Below are 15380 nucleotides of genomic sequence, written 5' to 3' on the forward strand. Positions count from 1 at the left end.
TCCTGGGCTGTCTGAGGCAGTGAACTGCTCTATGGGAAGAAGTGAGGTGGTGACCGGCTGTGCAGGGTGGCACGAGTGGATTCCCGACGACAAGTCCTGCTCCCACCCGAAGGCTCCAGGGCTTTTTCTCCATCCCTGAGATTTTCTGGGGCTTGGTCTCTTGGTGGCTCGGGTGACTTTCAAGGGCAGTGGGCCAGCCACGGACATGACTTAGGAGGCTGAAGGGCTGCCCCTGCTCCCAGTGGGTGCCTGGTTGAGTGGACACAGGGAACACAGCTCCTCTGGCCTCAGGCTCCCCACAGTAAAGGGGTGAGAACACGCTCACCCACAGGAGGTAGCAAGACGAGGGCTTCTAGGGCCCAGCACAGCCCGGCACCATTGGGAGCAAACCCAAGTCCAGGGGGAGGACACTCAAGAAGGCTGAGCGCACTTGAGAAGAAGCCAGTGTCTCAGCTGGTCTCATCTGTAGCCCGCCAGCGATTTGCCCTTTCTCTCTGGGCCTCTGCTCCCATCTCTAAGGTGGGAACACCTACAAGAGGATTGTGAATCTGGGAGGTGATTGATAAGGAACAAGTTGTGAACTCTTGTTCTAAGTGCAGGAAAGTTGTCCCCAGGGGTAAGGGAGACCTAACGCAGTAAGCTCCAGTTGGAAACAAAATCACAGCAGACTGCTCAGTGAGAGTGAGAGGGGTGGATGGACAGACGGATGGATGGATGAGTAGAAGGATGCATGAATACATTGATGGATGGGTGGGTGTGTGGGTGGATGGATGGACGGTGGATGGATGGATGGATGGATGGATGGACAGTGGATGGGTGGTTGCATGGATGGATGGATGGATGGATGGATGGATGGATGGATGGATTGATGGATGGATGATGGATGGATGGGTGGATGGATGGGTGGATGGATGGGTGGGTGGATGGGATGGTTGCGTGGGTGCTTGGGTGAATGGGTGGTTAAGTGAGTTAAGGCATGGGTAGTTGGGTGAGTGAGTGGTTAGGTTAAGTGGATAGAAGGGTGTGTGGATAATTAGGTGATGGATGGGTGGGTTAATGGGTGGGTGAATGAATGAGGGCCTGAAGTGAATGAATGAGGGAGTGACCATTTGCTAAACCGAGGTGAGTGCCAGCTCTGTGGCAGACATGCCCCATGTATTATTTCTCTTGACTTCACAGATGTCCAAGAGGAAGACAATTCTCAAGGGTGGAGGGTGCCCTGTCCAGGGTCACATACTGGCATGGCTGAGACTGAGAGCCAGGTCTGTGACGGCGAAGGTTGTGTGCCCTTGGCTGCACAGGGAGATCTTTCAGGCCGAGGCCTCAAAACACCTAGGCACAAACCCAAGAAAGCTGGGCAAGACCTAGGCCATGTCCTTGAGCACCATGTCCCTGAGCAGCCCGGTCCTCACTCTTGCTGATCCCGGCCCTCCTTGGAGCTGCCCCTCACCCTCCTAGGCTCACAGCAAACACACGATGAATAACCAAGGCCTCTCTCCTTGACCATCTCCCTCTGGCCCAGGAGTCCAGTGCCGCCTGGGCCTGCCGCCGTGCACAGTGGAATCCGCACACAGTGGGGCTCCATAAATGTGACGAAAGGGACAACACAGGGATGGTGGGCAGAGGTGAGCAGGCCTGGATGGCTTCCCAGGGCTCACCCCAGGCTCACTCACCCCAGCCCAGTCCCCCAGGCTCACCCCACCGGAGGGTGGCCGGGCAGAGGACACAGCCCCAGAGCCCTTACCCTCGGGGCCTCTTTCTGTTCTCAGGGGCAGGGCAGGAGGGAGCCCCTCTGTTTCCCTGGGCCTAGGTTGCCCACAGTAGGTGTTCAGTAAATGCTGATGGAAGGATGGAACAAAAGACCCCCATTGCTTCCCCACTGCGCCAGCCCCACAGCCCCTCTGGTCGGTCCCCCCTGCAAGCTCAGCCATGGTGTTTCCTGGGCTCGCGCCCCTGTGCACTGGGGGCTGGGTTGCTGAAGGGCACAGGGAGGAGGGGCGAGAGGGACGGGCTGGGGCGTGTCTCCCCACACCCTGCACTTCTTCCTCAGGCTGCAGTCCCCAGGTGCCCCCAGCCCTGGGTGCCCGTCCCCCCAGTGGCCTACTGGTGCTGGCCTCTTGGTGGCCCCAGCTCTCTGCTGTGGCTCGTCTGTACCCTCAAGCCCAGAGTCCTGGCCACCAGGCCCTTGTGTCTGTTTCTTATAACTCTGTGTTTATCGTGGCAAAACAGACACACCATTTTCACCATCGTGGCACTGATCACATCCACAATGTTGTGCACCCATCACCAGCATCTCTAGAACTTTCCTCCACTCCAGACGCTCTGTGGCATTAAGTGCCCTGGCACTCATGGAGAGTCCCAAGCTCGGCTCCTGGCAGGGCCACCCCCTACCCCCAGGCCTCACTGGGGCCTCCCAGGAGGACTTGAGACCGAAGGGTCACATGCCTGTCCCCGAAACAGTGGTACAGATATCCCAGCTCAGGGACCCTACTCTGCCCCCCACCCCCTCCTCTATGACTCAGAGGATCACCAGGGCTGCCCAGAGGGCGCTCGGAGGGAGGACAGAAAACGTGAATACTAGCGAGACGGAGGCCCGCGATGCGTTCATTACCTGGCAGACAGCAAGCTGGAGAAGACAAGTCAATTAATTGTGAACACCCTGAGTTCAATAAACAGAAGGGCTGTTCTATTAATTGTTTCCGCTGCAGTAAAGCGTGTGCGCACACGCGCATTTAATCCTCTGTCCTTGGGAAGCGGGACGTGGGTCTCCTCTCAGGGCAGCATCCTGCACGAAGGACGGGTGGGGCTGCAGTCAAGCCTGCGGCCTGCCGTGGGCTCTCCCGTTTCAGGAGTGCTGAGACGAGGCAGGCGGCAGGGGTGAGTGCTGGGGGCGGCCCGCAGCAGGACGGAGAGGCTGGCCGGGTCCGCAGGGTGGCGGCTGGCCCCACCCAGGGCGGCCAGAGGGTCAGGGCTGCCAGGGCCCTGCGAGACCCCTGGTGCGTTCCCCCCAGCCCCAGGGTCCTCCCTCCCAGAATCTGCCCTCCTTCTGACACCTCCCCTGCCCTGGCCCCTCTCTGTTGTTTTAATATCTATTTAATTAAAGAATGAGGCACCGTGAGAGCCCATGGCCTCATTTTTAGAGCCACAAGTAAGGAGATTCATGGATGCCCTCATTAGAGGTGCTGGCCACAGGCACGTTCCCGAGCTGGGAGGAAGTCTTGCACTCTGGGCTCACAGCAAAAATGCACTTTATTAAAATGATTGCCCCACGAAAAGGGGCAAAATGACTTATTCAAGCAGGAAGAGAAAGCATGCTATGGAGGGCCTGCCAGAGGAGCACGAGGCGGCTGCAGGGACCCACCCCCTCCCCCACCAGACAACCTGGGCCCAGTTCCGGCACCTCCTCCCACCAGCCAGCCGCAGGGGCCAAGCTGCCGCAGCCCCCTCCAGAGTCCTGCCGGGGAGGCCAGAGCCCCCCACAGGCTGCGTGTCTCTGCACGCGTGTCTCCACCGGTCCAGCCAGGACCCCCTCCCTTGCCCTCGCAGCAGCAGGGCCTCTGGGACCCGCAGTGGAGGGAGCACGTGGCTGACAGAGAAGCGGGCGGGACAAGGAACAGCGCCAGCCGACAAGGACCAGGCGAGAGTGGGGCTGATCTGGCACAGGGCGGTCCCACCGCAGGCTGCAGGCTGGGACCCCAGAAGGGGAAGCCAGAGCGGGGGCAGGCGGGGACTCTGCTGGGGAGAAGCCCGCCGTGGGCCACACCGCAGCCGACTGGGAGACTGGAAGGCCTTGTGTGGGCAGGGGTGGTCCCTCCGTGCATGCGCACCCTGGCCCCAACACATGGGCCACAGACGGTGGCCCAGCGGAGCTCCCCTCCTCAGGGTACAGGCTGGCCCCTGCTTAGGGACCAGCCCAGGCTCCAGTACCTTCCATCCACGTCCAGGTCCCTGTCAGAGGCCTCGGAGGCATCTGTCAGGGGGCGGACACGCAGGCTGTCGGGGGCCCGGAGAGACCACTGCAGGCTCCATCCCTACGGGGTCCCACTGACTGGAGCAGTAAGCCCAACAAGCCGGGCGGCGGGGGGGGGGAGGTCTGCAGCCCAGCCTGGAGGTCAGGAGCCGTCTGTAGCTTCTGCAGGCCTCTGGCTCCCAAGGTCAAGGCCGCCTGGTCCACATTCCCCTCCATTCTGACTCCAACCCCATGGGGCAGGTGCCACACCCCACCTGGGTGACAGCCTCCCTCCTGCTCCTTGCTCCCTGCTGGAGGCCCATCCCTTGGGGGAGAGTCACCACCTTGTGGGCCTCCAGACCCCCCAGCCCAGTGAGGTCACAGTCCACATTTCAAGGTAGACCTTGGGACAACGGTCCCCGACACACGGGCCAGGCTGAGGCGAGCTTCTGAAGCATCAGGGGCCGGGGCATCGTGTGACGCGTGGGCCTTAGCAGCGTGTCCCATGAGATGCACTGTCCAGACCCAGACCCTGGAGAGTGAGGGGATGCTATTAATGCCTGTCCCCAGACCGCGGGTGCCCACCAGGACACAGGGTCCCCTTTGGGTCCCCCAGCCCAGCCCAGCAGGGCCCAGATGGACAGCGCAGAGCCAGAAGCCCCCAAGGCTGAGGGGAGCTCCTCCAGCTGTGGGGGCTGGCCAGGGATGTGCTTCCACAGGAAAGCAGCGGGCAGACACAGCTGGGCCTGCAACAGGGCCGGGCCCACCCGGCCGCTGCCCAAACCAGGGAACTGGCCTCAGCGGGGCGGCCTCTCAAATGACAACAGCCCGGGGCCAGCCCCCCTTCACTTCTCCCCTGCAGCCCGCAGCCCATCACCTGTCCACACTGGAAGGCATCTGGCAGGCACCAGACCCATTCGTACTTCCAACCAAGTCTAAGGACCAGAGAAGACTGTTCATCGCAGGTCCCTCAGCCCCCATGGCCAAGCAGCCTGGTGACCTCTGTGTGCTGGTATCCAACCCTGGTGACTCACATCCACATGGGGACCCTGCATCCGTTGGCACGGGAAACACCGCAGCCAGTCCCGGGGTCAGAATCCCAAGGCCCTAGCCCTCTGGGCCGGCTCCCTCTCGTCCATCCGACGTTCCTCCAGTCCCTAAGACCCAGTCCACTCAGGTCCCCAGGGCACAGGCCATCCAAACCCTCCCGCGATTCTGCCTCTCCCGAAGTCCCTGGTGTAGACTGGAGGATCTCAGTCCTGAATCGCCACCTCAGCCAGGAGCTCCCTGGAGCTGCAGCACCTCAGTGGGGGCCCCTGATGGGCTCCCTGACGGGGACAGGCTAGGAGGGAGCCCGGATGGATGCCAGAGCAGTGAGGGGAAGGGCTGGGCGGGAGGCAGCCCAGGGACTACCCTCTCACATCACCATGACCCCACCTGCCGGGTCTCAAGTGTCCTGTCTGTCCTCCTAGGTGGCCACCCTACGTGGGGGCTGCTCCTGCCCTGCCCGGTCTCCCTGAGCCTAGTCTGCGGGCAAGACCTACTCCCAATTTCAGCCAGAGAACTCCTATGCACCCTCCCAGGCCCACTTCCAAGCTCACCACCTCCATGAAGCCTTCTCAGTTCCCCCAGGCCTTTCCTGCAACCCCAACCTTGCACTTCGTGGCTTGAGGGCTAGCTCTCTCGGGCTGCATTCATCCTGGTCACCTCTGTCCCACAAGCCAGGCAGCCCCCGGGACATGAAAAGCCCCAGTAAAGGCTGGATAAATGCGTAAGGGCCCTGAATGGCACCGGGAGAGCCACCTTTCCACACACGAGACTGTCCTGGGCTCCTGCTGGCTCCCGAGGCCACATTGGCTCTGATGGAGTGACGCTGCCCTGCTTCTGCGACAAGCGTTTAGCTGGAGCCCTAACTTGGTTCAGCTCCTTCTCCCTCCTGTCTCCCTGAGGGGCTCTGGGACTGCAGTGTAGGATGCGCGCGCAGCCTTGACGACCGGATGGCCAGAGCTGCACGCTCTGTGCCGTGGCTCCCAGCCACGGAAGCCAGCGCTGGGCTTTAGCAGATCTTTTTCGGTTGTAAGAATTGCTGCCCTGCCCCTGCCTTCCTGAACATTCCTCTGTGCCAGACAAGTGCGAGGTCCGGTAAGGAAAAGCCTGTCCCAACCTCCCCGAGCTCCCCAGTGTAGACAGATGGCTATGGAAGTAGACCCCGCGGGTCCCAGGTCTCGAGCAAGCCACACACCCGCCATCAGGCTGGAGAGCGTGGACTGGGTTTGGGGGAGGCAGCCGCGCCTCCCAGGCCCACCACGGAGAGCCACCCCACCCTGCCCCTGCTTAGATAGGGCCCCTCACCTCTGGAGCTCCCTTCCCGGGCCTCCCTGGGACCTGAGGCCACCGCCTCTCACCTTGCCCCAGCTGCCCGAGCACCAGAAGCAGCCGGGAAGCAACGAGGACGGCGCTCTGGGTGGTGTGGGGCTGGTGTCCACNGGGAGAGGGGGGGGGGGGGCGGGGCCTGGAGGCCGTGTGGGCCCTGCGGGCAGAGGGCGTGGGAAGCACACGCTGCCCTGTGTGGGGGCCCCGGCTCACGAAATCTGCTTCTTCAGCACCAAAATACAGAGCGAGTTCTCTAAGGCAAGTTTACTGGAAAAGGTCAATTTTTAATAATTCTGTATGCCTATTAGTCCCGTACGGCCTGAAATGGCAGCGGTGAGCACCGTGTCCTTCCCGGCTCCCGGCCAGCTCCGAGTGCTCGCGGCAGCCAGGGTGGGCGGTGGCCACAGCAGCGCCGGCCCTTCAGGCCCGGAGCGGTCACTCCAGCTGCTCCCAGCTCTGCGGAGGAGCTGAGGTCCGGGGCCGCGGCAGGACCTTGGCTGTGGCGCAAATTGGCTCGGGGCCTTGACCCCTGCTCTGCGCGATGGGGACCACACTGCCAAGCTCAGCAAGGGCCAGGGAGGCGAGGCCGGTCTGCGTGCCGAGGGTCCCGCGTCTTTCTGTCGCTCCATTCACTTGCGGCTTTTACACGAAGTTCTTCTAACGTAGCACTTTAATTTCTCTGACAGATTTGTTCACTATTTTTGGGTGAGCTCCGGAGTGTTTGCTCTCAGGCCGACCAGAAGTTACTTCGGATGTGTACGCGCTCACTTCCCGCTGGAGACCCTTCTCCTGGCGTGGCCGTGACGCACCCAGGATGATCGCTTTACGGAACGGTAGGCCTTTTTAAGAGGCTGCCAGGGGCGCGTGGGTGGCCAGCTGGTTGGGGGTCCAGCTCATGCCCTCGGCTCGGGTCGTGATCTCAGGGTCATGGGATCGAGCCCTGCGTCCGGCTCCGTGCTATGCACAGCCTGCTTGAGGGTCTCTCTCTCTGCCCCTGCTGCTCATACTCTCTCTCTAAAATACATAAATCTCACACACACTAAAAAAAAAAAAAAGGGCAGCAGCTGCCAGAGGAAAGGGCAGCAGGGGGTCAGTGCCCTTAACCCCAGATGTGTCCAAGGTCAAGTGGACACTGTCTTCTCTGAGGACAGAACCACCTTTACCAGGGGTCTGCGTGGATGTGATTTACTGCCTGGGTCGCTCACTCTGAGCCTGAAGGACGTCTTTCGTGTCTTAGAAGGCAGGCCCGGCAGCAGCAAGTTCTGTTCTTGTGTATCTGGAAACATTCACTCACTTTATTCTGAAACAGAGCTTTGGCAGACGCAGGGGTCTTGGCCGTGGGTTTCCTTTGAGCACTCGGCCCGCGCCGTCCCCAACCGTGCTCGACTGCCAGCCTTGCCTGATGCTCTCAGGATGGGGACAGTGCCATGTTCCCGACTCTGTGGATCGCGGTGTCGGTCCCGCTGGAGCTCACCGGGCCTGCTGCTTTGTAGATGAACGTGAAGATTTTTCGGGCACTGTTTATTTTTGCTGTTCCTTTCTGCCTCCTGGGGCTCCGGGGGCACGTACCAGGTGTCCCTGCACCGCCTGGTCACCTGGGTCTCTGGGTCAGTCAAGGCCACTGGTTCTTTCTCCTGCCAGTTCACGGCAGCTGCCGAGCCTCTCGGGAGCTCTCCGCTTCGGTTCTCGTAGCGTTCAGCTCCGGAATCCCCACTCGGTATCTGGCGTGTGATAATTCTCATCTCCCTGTTAATGCTGTGTGATACGCCATCACTGTCTCTCCCCTTGCTTCCCCTTTCGTTTAACCATGCTTTCCTTTACTCTGACCCTGTGTAAAATGGCCAAGTTCAAGTCTCCTCCTGTTAAATCCAGCGCCTGGCCGTTCTGCAGCCTACTTTTCTCCTGGGGTCTGAGCCATACTTGAAGGTTTCTTCGCATGTTCGGGTGGAAACGGGTCACTTCAAGGAGTGCACCACCCTGGCCACCCCCCCGGGTCACGAGACTGTTATCCTGTCGCTTACTGTGTGTGCTGGCGCTGCGCTGGGTGGGGGCAGCGCTTGTCCCTGCCCCCTGCCCCGGCCTCTCTGCTGCCTCCCAGGGCTGCAGCCTTGGGCTGGCCCACCGGTGCCCCGGCCGCACCAGCTCTCAGTGCCGCTCCCTGTTGGCTGACTGCTCTGGGTTTTCCAGTCCTGTCATGGGATAAAGGCTTCAAAGCCTAATCCGAGCAGATGTGGCTCCTTTGGGACAGCTTCTGAGATCATCAGTGTCTGTCTGTCTTCCTGACCCACAGCCAGCCTACAGCTCAGCCTGCCACCACTCCATCCACCGCTCCTCCCCTGGGCTGTTCTCTCCCAGTGCCCGCTCTCAAGCAGCCCTGAACCGCACACCCTGCTGCAGTCAGTCCTCCCGCGGAGGGAAGGGGACGGGGCCACAGCCTGCCTCTCCCCTGGAAAACACCTCTGAGCCACAGCGCTGGTGCTGGGAGCAGGGAAAACGCCGTTTGTCTCGGACAGCTCTGGGGGTGGGGGCAGCATGCTGTCTGAGGCCGGCCTCCGTGTAGAGCCCCCACCCCACGAGCCGAGACCACCACGGGCTGCCTGCCTACATTCTCCACAGGCTGGGCCCTCCTGAAGCATCTGCCTGCTGTGTCCTCACAGAGGGGGCTAAGGCCAGAACGTGGCTGCTGGAGAGAGCGTGGAGGACGGATGGAGTCATTGAGACCCGGTCCGGCTTTCCCGGATGGCTCCCCGGTGTGCGCATTCCCTTCTCCAGCCGCGCTGTCCAGACGCCCTGGCGGCTGGTGGGGCCTGTGGAACTGGGACCCGGCCCAAAGGACGGGAGCAGAAGTGACGCGTGCCAGCGGAGGGGCCGCTCAGAGGAAGTCTGCTTCCTGCGGCTGAGGGCTGGAAGCAGCGGACACCAGGAACGGGGACAACCGTCTTGGAACACGACACGGGAGCCGCAGGTCACCAGCGGCAGAGGAGCCTGGCTCCATGTGCCGAGCTGCCGCACGACCCTGATCACCCTTCTGGACACACCGGCGGGAGCCAAGGCAGGCAGGAAACTGCTCTCTCCCGCCCTCATGGACGCACTAACACCCCCGAGCCGCCTTCCACCCCTCAACTGTGTTCCCGCCTCCCCAGCAGCTTCCTGGCCTTGTCGGGGAGCCCGAGCTCTCTGGAGGCAGGACAGGGGCCTGGTCTGATCGCCCTCCGGCCTCAGGCCGAGCACAGCGCCCAGCACACGGCGGGCAGCGACTACATGCCATGCTCCATGCTGACTGTGGGACGACGCGTCCGTGCATTCACACACCAGGAAAGCCCGCGGAAGCTGGCGCCTCTGACCCCACCTTCCCCCAGCAGCTCAGCCTGGCACTGGGGGGCAGTGGTGGTGGCTCCCGTTTGCCCCAAATTCTGCTTCCTGCACACCCCAGGAAAGCTCAGTCTGCATGGCCACCTACCCCTGCCTCTACCCCATCCCTGCACAGTCACCTCTGACTCCAGGGGCCCTGAGCTGCCTCCAAAGGCTCTGCCTTCTGGCCCAGGAAAGACCAGCCAGGAGGGGGTGTGAGCATGTCCCAAAGGGATGGAGAAGCCTCCCAGAGACCATACCGTGGACCCTTCCGCCGGAGCCAAGTGCTCATGGCGGACGTGCAGTCCAGGCCTCCTGAAGGTGCCTCCGAGGTGCCCGGAGAGGAAGGAAGGGGGGACTGGTCCCACCCGGCTCTGCTTTCACAGCCAGCCTAGTTGGGTTCCACCAAGAACTACTTGGGGAAAAAGATTCTGAGGCGAAAGCATTCTGACCACCTGAGCCCGAGGCGCCGGGCAGGAAAAGCCGAGTGAAGTGGCTGGGAGGGGCTTTCGGGGGACAGGTGGGTGCAGAGGTCTCAGGCAGAGCGCAGGAGTGTGGCGTGGCGGGACGGGGTGGAGGCGCACACCGGCAGCCGGGCCACACAGCTCAGCAGACGGCCTCGCTGGGCCCTGGGCCTCTGCCAGCACCCGCGTGGGGCCCCACAGCTGGCTGCAGCCCCGGGCACCTCGCTCCACCCGAGGCCTCCGGGGCAGACCCGTCACACAGGGAGGCGGGGGGGCCAGACCCTGCTCTGCCCCAGGGCCTCCCGAGCAGCAGGAGGGTTCGAGCTGGCGCCATGCTCTGGCTGCTTGTGGAAGGAGCGCCCTGAGGACAGACACCCCTCAGGCCGTCCGGTGACAAGCATTTATTGATTGGCCACAGATCGGCCAGGACGGGGCAGGTCGCGAATCCATGGCCTGGGGTCTACGGTCTGATGGGACAAAGCCTCCACGGAGGACCCAGGAGCCCCACGTGTCCTGCCCTCCCCCGCTGCACGCAGCCAGCAAAGTCCTGCTGCTCGAGAAGCACGCCAGGCTGCCGGGGACGGCTGCTCGGTGTCCATCCGCTTCTCCGGACCTCCACGACCGCGGTGAGGGCAGGCGTGCCGGGGACCCCCAACACCTCACGTCCCACGACACCACAAGCAGCTGCAATTCAACAGCACGGGGCTACACGAGTCCGCCGTGGCAGCCGAGCACAGGTGCACGGATGTCACCCAGGCGCAGGAAGGAAAGGGAGCGACGGCAGCGCAGCCCCGAGGCAATCCAGCCCAAAGACTCCACAGTGACACTCTGACAACGGCCTCGCTTGGTTCCTGATCTTCACACGCGCATTTGGAGCAGGAAGTATGCACGTCCACAGGGTGGCACCATGGCAACGACCGTCGCCTTGCGCTTGGGAAGACGCACACGGCAGAGGAACAGGCCATGAAGCACGCGCTGCGTCCCCTCGACTGCGGGCGGGCGCCCCAGCAGGCAGGGGAACAAAATCCACCAGCCGGCTGGGCGGCCAGGCCGGAACCCGAGGGCGCAGCGGTGAAAGAAAATACAATGTCACAGCCCCCGACGTGCGCCAAGGAGGGTGCATGTGGTGTTTCCGGCCGCTGGCAGGCATGGCTCCGGGCCAGTCATGGCTACAGGCGGCGGGAGCCACTAGAGGCGCCACCAAGTCTTCCCACAAGCAAGCCGTGCAGCCGGCCCGTCCCCGCGCGGGGTACTGCGGCGTGAACAACCGAACACAGAAGTTCAAACACGGCTGGAAACGGAGACAGCTTGTTATACGCCAGGTCGCACGTGCGCGCCTAAGATTCATTTCTGAACGTCTCAGGAAAATCCAGTAACGTGCAGGCGTGAGTGCGAACTGCGGAACGTGGGGCATCGCACTACAGAGTAGACTAGGGACCAGGGCACTAGACATGCCCACAGTGCACCATGGTCCCCCTCGGGGCAACAAGAGGCCCGGGCGGACAGTCCTGCTTGTGCCAACTCCGTGTGCGGCCCCCACATGCTGGGTCCCAGCCCAAGGGGTGAGACCTCCTGGCAACAGGGAGGAACTTTCAGGAGGCTGGCGCAGCTGAGTGAGTTCGTGGCTCAAACAGTGACCCACCACATATAAAGCCTTGAGCAGGGGCGCCCATCTGACACGGGGACAGCCGCCACGCCACAGACCGAGCCCCAAGGGGAGGGCAGGTAGACCGGGGAAACGCTAGCCACGGCAGGTGGCCACAGGTACTGCCATCCGATGGCCCGACAGCCGGTTTTCCTCCTCCTGGATGGACAGACTTCTCCACCCACACACACAGCAGGGCTCAGCTGGTGAACATGAGGCCAGAATCTGCCCGGCACGGTCCTGGCTTCTGGCCATGGGACACTCCAGTCGGCTTCAGGTGTGGGGGACCCTTCCGGAGCGGCTGCTCACGTTCACGTGGCAGGACAGAAAACACGGTAAGCCTGCGATGAACCGGACGCACGGGGATGGGCCGTCCCGAGGGCCGAGAGCCCACGCCGGGTGCCCCGACCTCCTGGACCGGCCCTGGCCCGCAAGCGAGGGCCACGCTGACGTCAGTGCTCGCCCACCGTAGAGGAGCAAGGCGGAGGGGAGGCCTCCTGGGAGCCCTCGAGTTTGACCACGGCTCTGAGGGCCACACGCCGCCGTTTCACCTGCCTCTGCCTCGTGAACACGGAGCGTAGGGCATGCAGCTGCCCCACTTCCTGCGCTGTGAAGCACGGCTGTCCCTCGGAGAAGCGGATCAAGGCATCAAAGGACAAGGCCGCCTGCTCCCAGGCCGCCTCGTCGCCATCCTTCTCGGCCTGCTCCGGGCTCCCCGCAGCCGGAGCCGGGGCCGGGGCCTCCCTGCCTGCACATCCCAGCCCGCCCCTCTCAGCGGCCAGGCCCTGGGGAAGCCGGCTGCCAGGGTGGGCTGGGGCCTCTCTCCCCAGCTCCAGAATGTGCGCGAAAGTCTGATGGTGAGGCTTCGCCCGGAGGCGCTCCGGCTCTTCCTCGGAAGACGAGCCCTCACCGAACATGACCGTGGGCCACAGCTTCCTCCAGGCCCGGCTGAAGACGTCACCGGGCACAGCGCTCCAGGCGCAGGCCACATTGAAGACGGCGTCGTTCATGCTGTAGCGGGGGTGGCAGGCCTGCAGCGGGACGGGGGGGCTGATGAAGTGCCTCATGAAATCTCTCCGGATGCCCTGGTCCATGGGCTGAATCAACGAGGTGACGCTGGCGGGCAGGAAGATAGTGAAGATGTTCCCGGAGGCCAACTCGGACTCCCGCGGGCGGGCACGGGCGTTGTCGAGCAACAGAATGGCTTTGCCGTCCTCGGGCAGACCCGCCGCTCGGAAGTGCTCCTTCACCGACGGAACGAAGATATGATGGAACCAGTCCGAAAAAATCTCCTTGTCCACCCACGCGTTACCCTGGGCCTTGTAGGCGACGGGCAGGTGCTGAATGCCCCCGAAGGCCCGGGCGCCGCCGCCTTTCCCGATCACCAAGGGCTTGATCTTGTGGGAGCCGGTGGCGTTGGCGCACATGAGGACGGTCAGCCTGTCCTTGCTCTGCTTTATGCCGGGCACGGGCCCACCTTCCAGGCTGGGATCTGGCAGGCGCCGCCAGAAGAGGCCGGTCTCGTCGGCGTTGTAAACCTGCTCGGGGGACAGGCCGTGCTCGGCCGTGAGGCTCTGGAAAAATCCACAGAACTGCTCTGCTGCTCGGTGGTCGGCCACCTGTTTCTCGCTGGACGCATCCAGCTTCTTAATGCCGTGTCTGGCCTTAAAACGCCAGAGCCACCCACCAGAAAACACGCAGGGCTCTGTTAACTGCATCTGTTCATAGAAGTCCTTGGCCTTCTCGATGAGCATGGGGCCTGAGACGGGCACGCCCTCGGCCCGCTTCCCCAGGAACCACTCGTACAGGACGCGGTCCAGGTGCTCGAGCTTGGGCGTGTGCAGGGTGCGCCGCTGCTCCAGGGCCTTGTTGGAGTCCGAGTTGGCGAAGAAGCGGAGCAGCTGCGCCTTGTGGGCCTTGATGTCGTACAGGGTGGACATGCCCACGTTGTACTCCTGCATCAGCACCTTCCTGCTCTCCCCCTTCTCCAGGCGCGTGCAGATGTCGATCTTCTCCTTCAAGGTCAGCACCACCCTCTTGCGCTTCTCCCCTGGGCTCCGCCCGGCAGCCTGCTTGGAGGCCATGGGCGGGGGGGCTTGTCCCCAGGAGCTGGGGCAGACACACGCGGCGGGGGTCCTGGCAGACTCCTTGCCTCTCCTCCCCCTTTCCTCTGCTCCCTCACTTGCCTGTCCCGTTCCACTGATCCCGAGCCACCAGGAGCCACAGTTCCTCCTTTGATCCCCCGTTCGCGCTAGTGATATTGCCGCCTCCCGGCCTCTCTGCAGGAGCGATGACTAGTGTCACACAGTCCCTGGACGTGTCCACATTGTTGGAACCTCTGGCCTTCTCTGAGGGGGACGGTGGCCGCTCCTCCCTTCAAACATGGACCACAGAGTAGAGGGGTCCTGGGAGCTGGCTTCTGGTTAATCGAGGCTGTACTGTCTGTGCCGGGGACGCCTCTCCAGGCTCACGGTGCTGTCTCACACCGTGCTTTAGGAACTGGAAAGCAGAACAGGGGGAGAAAGAATGTCACAGACTGTGGGCCTAGGCCACCTGGAAGCACGCCCTCGCCACCTCAGGCGTGCAGAGAAGCTGCAGCAGAAACCACAGTGCTGTAGGGCGACCAACACTGGGAGCTGGCCTGAGTGGCGCAGTGTCAGGGAGGCCGCCCAGCTGGGCACGTGGGCCCTTTCCAGCGACCTCTCGGTCATCACAGCTCCTTCAGGCTACACAACTCCATCCTCTCCTAACCCTTTCCCACACACCCCGCCCCCTCCCTGCACCGCTGAGCAGACTCACGGGGCAGAGCAGAGGCATCCTTGCTGGATCCCTCGGGAATCACACCCCCGCCACGCTTCGCCTGCTAAGACACCAACATCCTCCAGCCTGTGAGGAGTCAAGGGCTGTTGCCCTGAAGTGACCGGCCCTGCTGGCCTACTCAGTGCAGTGTTTGCTGGGACGGTCCTGTCTTTTCCCTCACAGCCCGTGTCCCCTCACTTCCTTCATGACTTTGCCGCCCGCGCCTCACCCCCTCCCACCCGGGAGAGACAGCAGATGGCCTGGGCGCAGCTACAGCCAGCTCGCTGCCAGTCATCCCGTCCCACAACGAAAGCCATGCAGTACGCACAGGTGGGCTTTGAGCGACTCCCCCCACCCGCCTCCCACCCAAACCCTTATTTTGGCTGTGTCTTCCCACGGTGTGTGGATGCTTAGGCCACACGACTACTCATACATGGAGCATAAAAACGTAGCCCTTTGAGACCACAACTCGAGCGAAATGACATTTATTCAAATGTAGCAAGCGTGCCAAAGACTGACTCTAGGCCTGTCACCAGCCGGCTCGGGACACGTCCTCCCCCCGCTCCAGAGTCAGCCTCCTGGTCTGCTAGCTGAACGCGCTGCTCCTTTAGGGAGCCTATCTTCATCCTACTCACGGGGCGCGACAGTGTGAGAGCTACTGCTTGCCCCTACGGGGAGCAGAGGGAAGTAAGGGCCACCACGCGCCCCAAAGCGGACCCTCCCTCAGAAAGCACCACAGCAAGCAGATGAGGGACAAACTCCAGGCGCAGCAGTGAGGAGGCAAAGGAAGAGGAGGAGG

At 62.7% G+C, this 15380-nt stretch overlaps 1 protein-coding gene across 1 annotated transcript; it reads right to left on the reverse strand.

Moving 5' to 3' along the window:
• Positions 1-10525: 10525 nt before the first annotated feature.
• On the reverse strand, positions 10526-14281 carry JRK (Jrk helix-turn-helix protein). The gene has a single exon (XM_002921610.4). The coding sequence runs from the start codon at positions 13864-13866 to the stop codon at positions 12235-12237; it is 1632 nt and encodes a 543-aa protein (XP_002921656.2). The 5' UTR covers positions 13867-14281; the 3' UTR covers positions 10526-12234.
• Positions 14282-15380: the final 1099 nt, after the last annotated feature.

Source organism: Ailuropoda melanoleuca, chromosome 9 (genome assembly GCF_002007445.2).
Source record: "Ailuropoda melanoleuca isolate Jingjing chromosome 9, ASM200744v2, whole genome shotgun sequence".
Lineage (NCBI taxonomy): Eukaryota > Metazoa > Chordata > Mammalia > Carnivora > Ursidae > Ailuropoda > Ailuropoda melanoleuca.

What these genes read in the sequence shown, in the direction of transcription:
- JRK (XM_002921610.4), bottom strand. Translation starts at nt 13,866, where the DNA reads ATGGCCTCCAAGCAGGCTGCCGGGCGGAGCCCAGGGGAGAAGCGCAAG.